The sequence below is a fragment of the Dasypus novemcinctus genome, chromosome 9, assembly GCF_030445035.2.
Source record: "Dasypus novemcinctus isolate mDasNov1 chromosome 9, mDasNov1.1.hap2, whole genome shotgun sequence".
Taxonomy (NCBI): Eukaryota; Metazoa; Chordata; class Mammalia; order Cingulata; family Dasypodidae; genus Dasypus; species Dasypus novemcinctus.
The window spans coordinates 94,207,563-94,223,111 of NC_080681.1; the positions used below are offsets into that span (position 1 = coordinate 94,207,563).

General features: G+C 40.7%; 1 protein-coding gene across 2 annotated transcripts in view; it reads right to left on the minus strand.

Annotated features, from left to right (window-relative positions):
* Positions 1-7,452: 7,452 nt before the first annotated feature.
* Positions 7,453-15,549, minus strand: part of SMAP2 (small ArfGAP2) — a 57,642-nt gene continuing 49,545 nt past the window's right edge. For both annotated transcript variants that reach the window (XM_004450636.4, XM_058303817.2), the window contains 2 exons: positions 14,867-15,183; positions 7,453-8,753 (listed from right to left, as the gene is read on the minus strand). In XM_004450636.4, coding sequence (XP_004450693.1) covers positions 8,628-8,753; positions 14,867-15,183 — 443 coding nt within the window. In that variant the 3' untranslated portion in view covers positions 7,453-8,627. The remainder of the gene's footprint in view (positions 8,754-14,866; positions 15,184-15,549) is intronic.

The following is a 15,549-nucleotide window of genomic DNA, read 5'->3' on the forward strand; positions in this document are numbered from 1 at the left end:
AAGAATAGTAATGTATTACTGTTCCCTATACTCTATAGTTTGCTTTGGTAGTATATTTGCCAAATATCACCTTATTATTAACATCTTATAACATTAACATACATTTGTTCTGATTCATGGAAAAACATTCTTATATTTGCACTATTAACTACACTCATTGTCCACAAAAGGGTTCACAATGCCATTCAGCACCATACATCTTCATTTAGCTTTCCTTCCAGTGATATATACAACCTTAAACTTTCCCTTTCAACCACTATCATTTGCACGTGATGTTCATAGCAGCGTTATTCACAATTGTCAAAAGATGGAACAACCCAAGTGTCCATCAACCAATGAACGGATAAACAAAATGTGTATATATACCTATGATGGAATACTGTGGTGCTGGAAGAAGAAATGAAATTGGGACACACATGATAACATGGATGAACCTTGTAGATACTGTGTTCAGTGAAATAAGCCAGACACAAAAGGACAAATATTGTATGGTATCACTAAAATAAACTAAATATGAAGAATAAACACTTAGAGTTAAAATCTAGAGTATAAGTTACTAGGAGATAGGATGAGGGCTGAGAAGGGTTACTGATGCTTAATGTATGTAGAATTTTTAATTAGTTTGACTGTAAAAGTGTGGAAATGGATAGAGTTGATCATAACCTTACAGTGAGTATAATTAACACAGCTGATTTATAAATGGGATTGTAGCTGACAGGGTAGTCGAGGGATGTAAATGTCAACTAAAAGAAAGCTAGAGAATAACTAGGGACTGAATAACACAGTGAACCTATGTTCACTTGGAGGTGGATGAGGAGTATAGCTAATAGTACAAATACAAGAATGATCTTCTATGAACTAGAACAAATGTACATCACTATTACAAAGTGGTAAGAATATGGATATGCACGGGAAAAATACAATTAATGTAACTTATGGACTATAGTTAACGCCAATATTTTAATATTCTTGCATCAGAGTCAAAGAAGGTACTGTGTTAATAATTGGGGGGGGTTATGAAAAAATATACCAAACGTATGCTACAGACCATAGTTAGTGGTTATAGTCTGATGATGTTCTTTCATAATTTGTAACAAATGTTCCACAACAATGTAAGGTGTTGGTGGAGGGGCGTTGTATAGGAATTCTGCACGTTATATGTGATTGTTTTGTAAGTTCACAGCTTCTCTAAGAAAATGTATTTCAAAAATCAGTTACACTTTTTTTTTTAGGAGGTACTAGGGATTGAACTCCAGGACCTCATACATGTGAAGCACACAATCAACCCCTGAAGTACACCCATTCCCCCCAAAAATCAGTTGACCATAGAAGTGAGGGTCTATTTCTGAACTCTCAATTTGATTTCATTGATCAGTGTGTCTATCTTTGTGTCAATACCATGCTGTTTTGACCACCGTAGCTTTGTAATATGCTTTAAGGTCAGGAAGTGAGTCCTCTGACTTTGTTCTTTCTTTCTTTTTTTTTTTTTTTTAACATGTTTTTAGCAATTCAGGGCCCCTTTCCCTTCCAAATTAATTGATTATTGACTTTCATATTTCTGTAAAATAGGCTGTTGGAATTTTGATTGGGATTGCTTTGAATTTATAAATTAGTTTGGGTACAGTTGACCTCTTAAGGATATTTAGTCTTCTAATCCACAAACACAAAATATCCTTTCATTTGTTTAGATCTTCTTTGATTTCTTTTAGCAATGTTTTGTAATTTTCTGAGTACAGATCCTTCAGAACTTTGATTAAATTTGTTTCTAAATATTTGATTTTTTTTCTTATTTTAAAATGTTTGATTCTCTTAGTCACTATTGTAAATGGATTTTTTTTTCTTGATTGTCTTTTCAGATGGTTCATTCCTAGTATATGGCAACACCAGTGATTTGTGTGTGTTGCTCTTGTTTCCTGTCACTTTGCTGAACTTGTTAACTCTAGATTTTTTGTAAGTATTTCAGAATTTTCTAAATATAGGATCATGTCATCTGCAAAGAGTGAGAGTTTTACTTCTTTTCCAATTTGGATGCTTTTTATTTCTTTTTCTTGCCTAATTGCTCTAACTAGAACTCCTAGCACAACGTTGAATAATAGTGGTGACAGTGGACATCCTTGTCTTGTTCTTAATCTTAGAGGGAAAACTTTCAGCCTTTCTCCATTGAGTAAGGTGCCCTATATCATGTTGAGTAATTTTCCTTTTATTCCTATCTTTTGAATTGTTTTTACCAAGAAAGGATGCTGGAGTTTGCAAATGCCTTTTCTAAATCTCTCACAACCATTGAGTTTTAATTTCAGTTATCATTTCTAGGAGTTCTGTCTCTTTAAAAAATTTTCCTGTTCTTTGCTATTTCCAAACTTACCTTTTATTTTTATTTTTTAAAGATTTATTTATTTATTTATTTCTCTTCCCTTCCCCGCCACCCCAGTTGTCTGTTCCTCTGTGTCTATTTGCTGCGTCGTCTTTGTCCGCTTCTGTTGTTGTCAGTGGCACGAGAATCTGTGTTTCTTTTTGTTGCATCATCTTGTTGTGTCAGTTCTCCATGTGTGCGGCATCATTCCTGGGCAGGCTGCACTTTCTTTTGCGCTGGGCGTCTCTCCTTACAGGGTGCACTCCTTGTGCATGGGGCTCCCCTACGCGGCAGACACCCCTGCATGGCAGGGCACTCTTTGCACGCATCAGCACTGTGTATGGGCCAGCTCCACATGGGTCAAGGAGGCCCGGGGTTTGAACCACAGACCTCCCATGTGGTAGACGGACGCCCTAACCACTGGGCCAAGTCCGCCGCCCCTTTTATTTCTTGAAACATAACACGTCTTTAACTTTTGATCTAACTTTCATAATTCCAGTATCTGAAGTTTTTGCAGGCCTGATCCTGCTGTCATTTATACTGGTTCACTCACTGCATGATGACTTATTTCATGAATTGGTAATTTATTTTTAGGTGTCGGGGCTGGAGTTTGAACCTGAGACCTCATATCTGGGAAGCCAGCACTCAACCACTGAGACACATCGGCTTCCCTGAGTTGGCTCTTTCATTTGTTTTGCTTGTTGTTTTGTTTTTGTTTTTCAGGAGGTACCGGAAACCAAACCCAGGACCTTCCATGTGGGAGTTGTTGGAGGACGGCTGTTGTATGGGAATCTGCACGTTATGAATGATTGCTTTCTAAGTTCACAACTTCTCATATATATATATATAAACACACAAACTGTACAAATATAAGAGTGTTCTCTCATGAACTTTAACAAATGTACAATACTAGTACATAGTGTTAATAATAGGTGTATGGAAAAAATATACCAAATGTATGCTATGGATCACCATTAGTGGTAATAGTCTGATGATGTTCCTTCATAATCTGTAACACATGTTCCACAACAATGAAAGATGTTGGTATGGGGGTGAAGTATGGGAATTCTGCATATTATGCATGATTGTTTTTAAGTTCACAACTTCTCTAATGAATATATACATACATACATATATATATATATATATAAGCTAATGCTTAAATTCACCTAGTTTGATAAATAAGCTCAAAGCGAAAGCAGTTTTCACTGCCCCATTTGCTCCCTAGGATTTTGCCTTCATTAAGTTTTCGGATTAACTATCCCTTACATTTTGACCAGCTTGAAGATTCACTTGAACAGAATTAAAACTGTTTTATCCAAACTTTTCAGTTGTTTTCAGAGGGAGACTTGCTCCAAGTATTTGCCAGAAACAGAAATTTTCCTGATCACTCTTTCTAAAGATTTTCCTACTTTATTAGATGTACTTAAAAAAAAAAAGACAATTTCTGGTTTTATTTATCTATAAAGGATTTCTTTTACTTTGGATAAATTCTTTGGTGCTTGACATTCCAGTCATTAATTTTCAGTCCTTCTTCGTTTCTACTATAAGCATTTATGGCTCTATACTTTAAAATATCACTTTCACTGCATCCCACAAGTTTTGATATGTAGTTTTTCACTATTATTTAGTCCTTTTTCCCCACTATGATTTCTTGGAGTCTAGCATACTTATTGCTGTCATTTTTAAATTTCCAAATACATGTTTTCTATTTTTTTTTAAGTTATTGGTTTCTAAAGTAATTGGAGGGCAAAGAATCTGTTGCCCACAGATTCCTTTTCTTGTGGTGTATGTGGGGCACGAGTACTGATTGAAATTTTTATGTTTGTGTTTTCTTATTCCAGTTTTTTCTTCTTTATTTGTTTGGAATTTATACTCTCTATTTCTATTTTTTTTTAAAGTATAATTCCTAAAATCTGAGTGCATATATATATATATATATATATATTCATTTGTATATCACTCTAATGGAGCTATTCAGCTGGCATATTTATTTCAGGGTTGAAGAATGCAACCCCATTTGGGATCTGTGCTATTCTTAAATCCCATCCTGGCCTTATAGGTCATAATGGAGAGTATTTATTTATTATTTATTAACAGCTTTATTGAGATGTAATTCACATAGCATAAAACTGACCATTTAAAGTATAATTCAGTAGAATTTTGTATATTCACAGAGTTGTACAACCATCAACATATTTTTAACTTAACAGAGCCTGCTTTTCTACTTTTTTCAATTCCCATTCATTTCTCAACCCACCACAATTTCGTTTCTGGCCCCACCACCCATTCAAACTACTTTTGCAAAAGTTTCCAAAGGCTGAGTTCAGTAATAATTTATTTTCACCTTGCTGAATTTCCCTGCTGAGTTTGACATTTAATGATCATCCTCTCCTGCTTGATATTCAGTCCCTAGGATTCTTTGATATTGCACTTTGCTGTTTTGTTTCCCCCACTCCTACCCCCAGAACTCTCTATTCCTCCTCAGTACTACTCCACCTCCTCTTCTTCCTGGGCCTTTCCCTCCTTAACTCCTACTAAAAATTGATGTTTTTCCCACGGTTCTGCCCCCAACCCATTGCTCTGACTATATAAACCCACCCTAAGCCATCCACCTCCATGGGACTGAGTCCCAAATTCATTTCTCCAGTCCAACATCTTTCTCAAACCTCAGCCTCTTAAATCCAATTTCCCGCCACTCAACCACACCTGGATATATCTCAGGCATCACACACTCAACACACCTAAATCTGAACTCCTAATTCTTCATCTCCACTTCTAGAGAGAAATGTCAGTTTCATTCAGGAAATTCTCTCATGCAAGCTAGAAACATGAAAGATTTGACTCTTTCCTCTCCCATCTTCTTCCCTCTTCCCATCTCCTCTCACATCTTCTTACTGAGACCTCCCAACTCTATCTCCTAAAATAATGTTCTGTGATTATAAGATATTCCAGGAAAATGGATTCTAGACAGTGTTGATAAATGTTATCAAACCATATAAAAGTAAGTCTTTATTGTAGGACTTCTCAGTCACTATACAGATATTATATTCTAGATGTATGAGTGGTGACAAAACATGCAGTCTTTCCTGAACTTATTTTAGCCTTTTTGTGGAACACATAAACCAGTTCATGCATCGCTGCTCTAAGCCGTTCCATTATTCTCTCTCCCCACTACCATGACCCTAGTTCAGCTCTTGCCATCTCTCTGGTCCCTAGTTCTGGTCTTATTCCTTCAAACACATTTTTTTCACAGTGATGCACAAGTGACCATGTCACTCCACCGTTTACTTTGGGCTCAATTTCATAGGACACAGAAGCTTCCCATGATCTGGCCCCTGACCTCTCCCCAGTTTCACCTCTCACTGCACTCTGACTTATATCACATCTTAGGAAGATTCAACTGCTTGTGCTTCCCCAAATGTACTGTGCTCTTGCAAGTCTCTGTATCTGTTCACACGGTACTATCTGTCGGGGTTACTCTTCGCCCACCCAACCCCACCTGCTGGTTAACTCCTATACCTCTCCCTTAAGTGTCCTTTAGGAAGGGTTCCCTGACTGGGCTAGGTACCCCTCCTTATCTCCCATAATACACTGTGTAAGAAATGATCATTCTGTTACTCCTCTGGACTGTGAGCTTCTTAAGAGTAAGAACTATATCAGATTCATCTTTTTATTTTCCTACCTACTCTTCCTGAATTCTAAAAGCTGATGGGCCCCAAGGCTTTATGTTGGTCTTTATACTTTTTTCTTAGGTGATTTTACCTGGTCTAGCGGCTTTATACTATTTATACTATTCATACAAGGATGACTTCCAACCTGATACCTCCAGCCAAACAATTTCCAGTGCAGACCTGTACCCTTGTTCTGCTCTTTCTCCAGACCTCCACATGATGGGCCAATTATTTGGAAATCAGTTTAAATGTAACCTCCTCCTGACTACTCCATCCAAATGGCTCCATACCCACTCTTTCCCCTTACCTTGTCTACTTCCCTCATAGTTCTTATTATTACCTGAGATTTATTTACATGTTTAATTTCCTATCTTTCCTACCAGAAGATTCCATGAGATTGGGGAATTTTTGTTCATTTCTTTATCTCCAGAGCCTGATAGTGCTTGGCACAAGCAAACACTTACTAAATACTTGAATGAGTCAATGCCCAACATAGGCTGACACATAATGCTTGCTAACATTTGAATGTTTACTAAATGCCCATCACTGTGCTAAGCGCATCATAGGAATTGCTTCATTTTCCCTTAAGTATTACTATTAGCCCATTTTACATTGAGACTTAGAGCTTCAGGACCTCGGTGGGATATGAACACTGGCCCCAAGATCCAGAGCTCACTTTCTTGGCCACTGTGCTATTCTCTCACTTTACATCTCTCAGTACCGAAAGGTTTGATAAAAGGCCGGAAGGAAAAAGGAAAGGAGGAAAGAAGGGAGAAAGGAAAGAAAGCCAGTAAAAATCCCTCATGTTAAGAGCAGAAAGGGAGTGAGAGAGGACGAAACAGACTAAAGACTGCTCGCCTTTTGTATTTCACACTGCCCCCAGGATAAGAGCTCTATCTAATTCCTGATGCTGGTTCAGAAGGTCCCGCTTCTATCTTGGGGCTTAATTACCTTTACCAGGTAAGGGTACTGCTCTCTTGGCAGGGAGCAATTTTAATTCATTGTTTAATTGCCATGGTATAGGAGAAGAACAGGGGTGGGAAGTCCGGACATGTGGAGTCTACTGCGGACCTGCCCAGGGCTCTCTCTCTAGTAGACCCCTGGCCAACCACTTCCTTTCTCTGGGTCTCAGCTTCTCCATCTGTCCAGAGTAAAAGAAAAGAAAAAGGAAAACAGTGTGCTTTTGGTTCTCATGTTCTGTAACTACGGCAGGTGCAGCAGAACTCCTTGGTTTCCTCAGCTCACAACTCTACAGATCACTAGAAAGACCCCCTTTCTGACTGCCTGACCTGGGGCTGGCCCTTGGGTATGCCCAGTATATTTGTTTTTGTTTTGTTTTAATATAGTACATGAAGGAATTGCCCCTGAAAAATAAACACCTGGGTCCAACCCACCCTCTTCCAAGAATGACACAGTAAGAGCCAAGCAAGCAGTCCTTCCCTGCGATATTTATTAAGGAATTTACACATACATAGGAGAAAGGCAAACAGGAATTGTGGTTGCCACAGATGAGATTTTTTAAGCAAAGTTTTCTTGTTTTCATTTTCAGGTAGGGTGAATAGTGACTAGGAGGCTCTCTGCCTCATATACCTGGAAAAGGTGGGGAAAAAGAGCACTCGGACACATAGGCATGAAAGAGTGACTGGCAAATTGAGAGAGGAAAAAGGAAACTGGCAGCTATAAATGAGATTGCAATTTTTTTTTAACTGTAAGAAAAACTGGCAACAGTTGTAAGCTGTTGATAAATTAACTCCTCTCTGTTATAAACTGATAACTTAAAAAAAAACACAAAAAAAACCAAAAACACCCAGAGCAGATGGGGAGTGGGCAGGAGGCAGAAACCACACATACGCACATACAAGAGGTACACACTTTACACTGAGTTCCCTCCGTGGGGGGCTGGTCCTCCAGCCATGGCAGGAGGTGGGGAATGGGTGCGTGTTTGGGTGGAGCCTTCATAAAGTCTTTGGTGCTTATTCACAGCTGGCTAAAGCAGCAAAGCCTGAAGCCACTTATCCAAAGAGCAGCTCAGGACAAAGCAAAATATACTTTTGTTCAGAACTTGATCCAAGACCCATGGAATATTAAATTTGATTTCAGTACTTTCTTAATTCCCATAAATCATGGGCATATGATGCCTCCCCCCCTTAGCCCAAAATTTAAACACTTAGAAACAGCTTATTGACACATATAGAAGGACCTCTAAACCTCTTCTCTTTGCCTAAAACACAATAACTAAAATCTGTCTCCAGGGTTTGATGGGAGGTTTATCTTTGAGGGAAAGCTACTCAGTGGTGTGTACATTTCTCCCACAGTTTTAAGTGCCTTCTTCTGACGATTTCTAAGGTGCTGGTTCCAGGAGATGACTCGGGGCTGAGGCTGGGGAGAGAAGTAAGGATGGCAAGGGGACATGTACAACATAAGGCAACAGAGAGGGCTGCGTGTTGGAACTGGGTAGAATGCCAAACTCCAAATGACTTACTGAGCAATTTCTAAACCAGAGAGGTAAGAAAGGGGGATGGGGGTGGCAGGAGGTGAGGAAAGGGGAGTAAGGTGGAAGAGATGGGGCTGAGGAGGATGGTAACCACACAGGTGTTTTGTTTTTATTTCCACATCTGAGGACTGAGAGTCTGATTTGCTGCCTGTCCATTTCCGCCGCTCATTGACTGTCCAAAGTTCACCATGCCATTGGCTCCATAGAAGTTCATCCCAGCCATCTGCTGGGTCATCTGAAAGGGAGAGAGGAGACTTTCAGACCAGGCTGTGGACATTCAGCCAATTAGTGCAAAGGCAGGATAGGAGTCCTTCTGACTGCTGGGAGGAGGAGAACAAGACAAAGGGAAACTTTGTTATAGCACATAACTGCCCTGGACCTTAATAGTCAGATCATTTCAAGGACATGAGACCATGTAAGTGGGGGACTTTCTAGGATAAGAAAGGAATCCTGGATCTAGACAACATAAAAGCAGGATGAGAAGTTAATCTCCTTTTCTTTTTCCAGCCCCTCATCCTTAATAGAAGGGGCCTATTGTTAACTTGCCACAGTCAAGCCAGAGAATATAAAGAAAAGCCCCACTCCATCCAGACGCTCCCATCTCATCTCCAGCTGTGATTATTATTGCCAGTGAAAGTGCTGTGCACACTTTCGCAGAGGCAAGGAGTTAAAAAAGAAACTCTACTGTTCAGAATGAACAAAGGAAGGCAAACAAAGAGCAAAGTGTCTTCAGTGTATGAGAAAAGAAAGGGTTGGGAGAAAAGTCAGCAGGATAAGGCCTAGGTGGAGATGGGGGCCTCTTTATGAATTTGATCGAAAAACTGGCCCCTGGCAGTGAACAGAAGAAACATTTTTTCAAAGAAAAACAGCTTAAATTTCCCGAGCCTAGTACATTTTTCTGCATAAGTTTATTTTCTCTAGAAGGTCTATTTTCTTCCACCAAATTTTAAAGAAAATTTCTAACATATAGAAGAGTTAAAAGAATAGTAGAATGGAACCCATGTATCCCTTCCTTAAATTCAACAACTGTTAACATTTTGTCATATTCTCTCTCTGTATGTCAAAAAATTTTTGATGAGCACTTAAAGTTGCAGATTTCATATTTCGCCCTTTAATAAGTCAGGAGTGGTACCTCATAAGAATGAACACTTTCTTAGAACCACAATACAATTAACACACTCAAGAAATTTAACTTTAATAGAATATTCTAATACGTTACATTTCTTTATCATATCTCTTTAGTCTCCTTTAATCTACAACAGTCCCTCCCCTCCTCACTTTTTTTCTTTCTTTCTTGACTTTGCCATATTTAAAACTCTTGGTCAGTTATTTTGCTGATTATCCCTCAATCTGGATTTATCTCATGGTTTCCTCATGATTGGATCCAGGTTAAATATTTTTGGCAAGAATTCTACATAGGATGATATTATGTCCTCCTTAGTACAAGATATCAGGAGACACATGGTATCAATTTGTCCCATTACTGGTGTTGTTAAGTTTGATTTCTTGGTTCAGGTAGTATCCATCATGTTTTTTCTCATAGTAATTAATAAGTAATATAAGGAATATTCTTTGGGAATGTGTGAATATCCCATTCCTTCTGTATTTGTGTTTTTTTTTAATTAAAATTATTTATTTTTACAAATTACATAAAAAAAATATGAGGTCCCAATCAACCCCACCGCCCCCACCCCCCACTCCCCCCACAGCAACACTCTCTCCCATCATCGTGAGACATCCATTGCACCCAGTAAGTACATCTCTGAACATCACTGCACCCCATAGTCAATGTTCCACATCATAGCCCACACTCTCCCACATTCCATCCAGTGGGCCCTGGGGGGATCAACAATGTCCTGTAATTGTCCGTGAAGCACCACCCAGGACAACTCCATGTCCAGAAAACGCCTCCACATCTCATCTCTTCCTCCCATTCCCCAAACCCAGCAGCCACCATGGCTACCCTTCCCACACCCATTCCACATTTTCTCTGTGGACATTGGATTGGGTGTGTCCATTGCACATCTATGTCAAGTGGGGGCTTAGATTCCGCATGGATACTGGATGCACTCCTCCTGCTTTCAGTTGTAGACACTCTAGGCTCCATGGTGTGGTGGTTGACCTTCTTCAACTCCATCTTAGCTGAGTGGGGTCAGTCCAATAAACCAGAGTATAGGAGCTGAAGTCTGTTGAGGATCTGGGCCTGGGTGTCTTATTATCAGTCCAGAGATTCAAATCTCCTAAATATATCTTAAACCCCAGCACCAACTACAATTCCAATAAAGTAGCATGCAAGTCTTGTGGGAAGAGATCCCCTCCGAGTCCAATTCCATCATGTAGAAACACCAGCTCCAAAGAAGGGCCATCTGCCATGGCAGTGAACCCCATCTGTTAATTAGCATTCTTCAGTAAAGAAGGCTTTTCCTTCCTCTATCCCATACCAAATTTTTTAACTTATCACTACTATCTCTTAGACAGATGAAGCTTATCTTCTGGTAGAGTCCTCAGGAAGGGTTTTTAAATAAGATATTCTCTGAGTTCTTGCATGTTTAAAATGGTTTTCTTTAGCACATTCACAGAGACAGAAAGTAGTTTAGAGGTTACCAGGAAAAGAGGTTGTTTTTGCTTGATGATTATAGTGTTTATAAATTTTTTAAAAATGTTTTTAAAGTTGTTTTCTTACAGCCCTAATACCTAAAGGATAGCCTGGTTGACTATAAAATCCTTTGAGTGTCTTCAAAATGCTACTTCTATTGTCTTGTTTTGTATGTTGCTGTGGAAAAGTCTGATGTCAATCTGGGTTTCCCACCCATATCCCCTTGTAAATGACTTGGATTTTGGGAGGTGAGAGGTGGGAAGAGGGCTGGAGTCCTGAAGATTTTTTGTTTTTTTTTTAATCTAAAAGTTTATTGGAATATGTGTTAAGAGTTGGCTGTTGGCGGTGGACTTGGCCCAGTGGTTAGGGCGTCCGTCTACCCCATGGGAGGTCCGCGGTTCAAACCCCAGGCCTCCTTGACCCGTGTGGAGCTGGCCCATGCTCAGTGCTGATGCACGCAAGGAGTGCTGTGCCACGCAGCAGTGCCCCCCGCATAGAGGAGCCCCACACACAAGGAGTGCGCCCCGTAAGGAGAGCTTGCACCCTGTAAGGAGAGCTGCCCAGCGCGAAAGAAAGTGCAGCCTGCCCAGGAATGGCACCGTACACACAGAGAGCTGACACAACAAGATGACACAACAAAAAGAGACACAGATTCCCATGCTGCTCACAACAACAGAAGCGCACAAAGACGACACAACAAATAGACACAGAGAACAGACAACCAGGGTGGGGGGTGGGGGGGTGAGAAATAAATAAATAAATCTTAAAAAAAAAAAAAAAAAAGAGTTGGCTGTTTTGAAAAGTAAATTTTCCCAGATACACAGAAGAACTTTTAATATTAGATCCAGGTCTTTTATTTCTACAAACTTTTCTTGTATTATGGCTTTAAATATATTAGTTCTGTCCCATTATTTCATTTTTCTTGTTTGGTCTCCAAGTATGTGTATATTAGGCCTTCTTTGACTATCTTCTGTATCACTTTTTTGCTGACCCTTTTTACTACTTTCTCTATTTAATTTTCATTCTTTTAGCTATTTTCATGCCTTTTCCCATGCCAAATATATCACTGGCTGAATCTATTCTCCCTTGGATAATTTGTATTCAGTCTTTATTTCTAAGATAACTTTGCCTTTTTCTTCAAGTTTTCCCATGAATTTAGTTAACTTTCATTTCACAACTTTTATTTTTTTTGTTCATTTTGATTCTAAATTTTTTTTTAGGAGGCATCAGGGATTGAACCCAGGACCTCATACATAGGAAGCAGGCACTCATCCACTGAGCTATACCCTCTCCTCAGATTCTAAGTTTTTGAATTTCTAATTCAAATGTTTTTGTCTCATCTGCAAATGCTTGTTTAAAGACATTTAATTCAGGAAGGTGGATTGTGTAACAGTTTTCTTCTGCTTGATGACTATTTTGAGGGGGGAGAATTTTCACTGTCTGCAATGTTTTGATTTCCTATTTTTTTCTCAAACTAGTTTTATATGAATGTCAGCTGCCACTTTCTGCTCATTTTATAGTACCTTATTTTTCTGGATCAACAATAATATAGGGGGAAACGGACTTTGGCCCGTCTACCACATGGGAGGTCCGCGGTTCAAACCCCAGGCCTCCTTGACCCATGTGGAGCTGGCCCATGCGCAGTGCTGATGCGCGCAAGGAGTGCCCTGCCACACAGGGGTGTCCCCCGCGTAGGGGAGCCCCACGCGCTGCACCCGTAAGGAGTGCCACTAAGGAGAGCCACCCACCGCGAAGGAAAGTGCAGCCTACCCAGGAATGGCGCCGCCCACACTTCCCGTGCCGCTGACGACAACAGAAGCTACAAAGAAACAAGACACAACAAAAAGACACAGAAAACAGACAACCGGGAGAGGGGAGGGGAATTAAATAAATAAAAATAAATCTTTAAAAAAACAAAACAAAACAAAACAAAAAAAACCCAATAATATAGGGAAGTGGACTTGGCCCAATGGTTAGGGCGTCCACCTACAACATGGGAGGTCCGTGGTACAAACCCCGGGCCTCCTTGACCCGTGTGGAGCTGGCCCATGCACAGTACTGATAGGCACAAGGAGTGCCCTGCCATGCAGGGTTGTCCCCTGCGTAGGGGAGCCCCCACATACAAGGAGTATGCCCTGTAGGGAGAGCTACCCAGCAGGAAAGAAAGTGCAGCCTGCCCAAGAATGGAACCACACACACAGAGAGCTGACACAACAAGATGATGCAACAAAAAGAAACAGAGATTCCCGGTGCCATTGAAAAGAATAGAAGTGATCTCAGAAGAACACACAGCGAAAGGACACAGAGAGCAGACAACTGGAGGGGGAAGGGGAGAGAAATTAAAAAAACAAAAACAAAAAAACCAATAATATAGACAGGCATAAGGGTTATTGGGAGGCTTACTGGATTTCTTAGGTCAAAAGCACCTTCTGTTGGAAAGCAGATGTGGCTCAAGCAGTTGGGTGCCCGCCTACCACATGGGAGGTCCCAGGCTCAGTTCCCAGTGCCTCCTAAAGACAAGCAAGACAGCAAGCTGACGTGACAGGCTGGCATGGTGAGCTAAGGTAACAAGATAATGCAACAAGAGGACACAACGAGGAGGCATGAGAGACACAACAAGCAGGGAACGAATGTGGCTCAAGTGATTGGGCACCTCCCTCCCACATGGGATGTCCCAGGTTTGGTTCCCAGTACCTCCTAATGACAAGCAAGACAGTGAACTGATGCGACAGGCTGGCACAGTGAGCTAAGGCAACAAGATAACACAACAAGAGGACACAACAAGGAAGCATGAGAGAGATGCAACAAGCAGGGAGTAGATGTGGCTCAAGAGATTGGGTGCCTACCTCCCACATGGGAGGTCCTGGGATCGGTTCCCAGTGCCTCCTAAAAAGGTGATGAGCAGACACAGAGCGCATACAACAAACAGACATGGACAGCAGACAGTGAGTGCAAAACCACAAGGGGAAGGAGAAATAAGTAAATCTTTTTTTTAAAAAGCACCTTCTGTTAGTACAGTGAAATGATTACTTGGGAAGAGGAGGATGGTGTATCTTCTGATTTTGTGATTCTTTTATCTATATCTTATTTCCTACTTTTACTTCCCCACCAGGTCTCCAAAGAGCACCTTTCCTTTTCCTAAATCATACCTGTCTCTCCAAAAGTAATGCTTTTCCAAGGTTCCCATCTCTAATCCTGCATATTTTTGATGCCCCAAGTAACTAGGGTTTTTTCTACCAGGTCTCAGACCTGGTATGCTTTCACTTAAAGTGGGGCTTACTCTTTCTGGGGGTGATTTTTATCTGTGTTCTGTTAACTCTATGTCTCTGCTCCTTCTCCTCTTTTCACATAGTGTCCTCTGAATTCTCCACCCTGATGGTGGCTCAGCTGGATTTGAGTATATACATGCCTGTTGCCATGAAAGTAACTAGAAGAGTAGTTGTGGATTATGGATGGTTTTATCTACCCACCTTTTTTATCTGTATAGTTTTTTTGGTTTTGTTTTTAGAGAATACGTGGAGAGATTTAGATTTAGAGATGTACAATAATATTATAGGAACCCAGAACTCCTCAGAAAATCTAACTTTAGATAAACCTAGTGGGGGTAAAAAGCAAACCTAAGAATATCTCTGGCCTTATCTCATAACGCTGAAAGGATCCAAAGGATAAAGAAGAGTCACAAATGATCCCAGAAGTGAGATGGCCTTGAGGAAGGCTCAAAACTTTGTCCTGAGTAAACTGGGGTAGCTTACCTGAGTAAGGTTCCACTGTAGCTGCTGAGCTGGCTGAACCCCATACATCGTCTGGGGCATAGTTGCCATGCCAGCCATGTAGCCAGCCTGCTGGGTAGTCATCATTCCATTTGGCACACCCATCATTGATGCCTGCATGCCACCCATATAGCCTGCTGGCATGGCCATGGGGGCAACCATTCCAGAAGCTCCTGGCTGAGCTACCATGCCTACTGGTGGGGGCATCATGCTCCCCATTATGCTGCTAGGAGATGTGACCCCAGGGAAACTGGGGTAGGCTGTGGGATATGTCATCTGAGCAGAAGCCATGAACATTGCTGCCAAGAAAACATACACACAGATCTGTTAAAGAGGAAAGGACACAAAATCAGCCCAAACTCTCACTGGTTACTCCTTTCCAGCTAGAATTTTTCAGGATTTCTCAAGTCAGAACACTCTTTAAAAAGCAAATCAGTTAGCTTCCCTTCAAGACTTGCTATGGTTTACTAGTGGGCTGCTGCTGGCCCGGTCACTTCCTTTTTAGGGTCCAGAATCTAGACCTTGAGTCTAACTTGAGGTGTGAACCAGACCCACAGAAGTATGGATCTGAGGTATGCTAATATCTATCTGACACTTGTGGCTTCAAAGAAATGTTCAGATTTGTTTGGAGTATGATGTCTCAGCAGCCAAAGCAATGGCCCCTA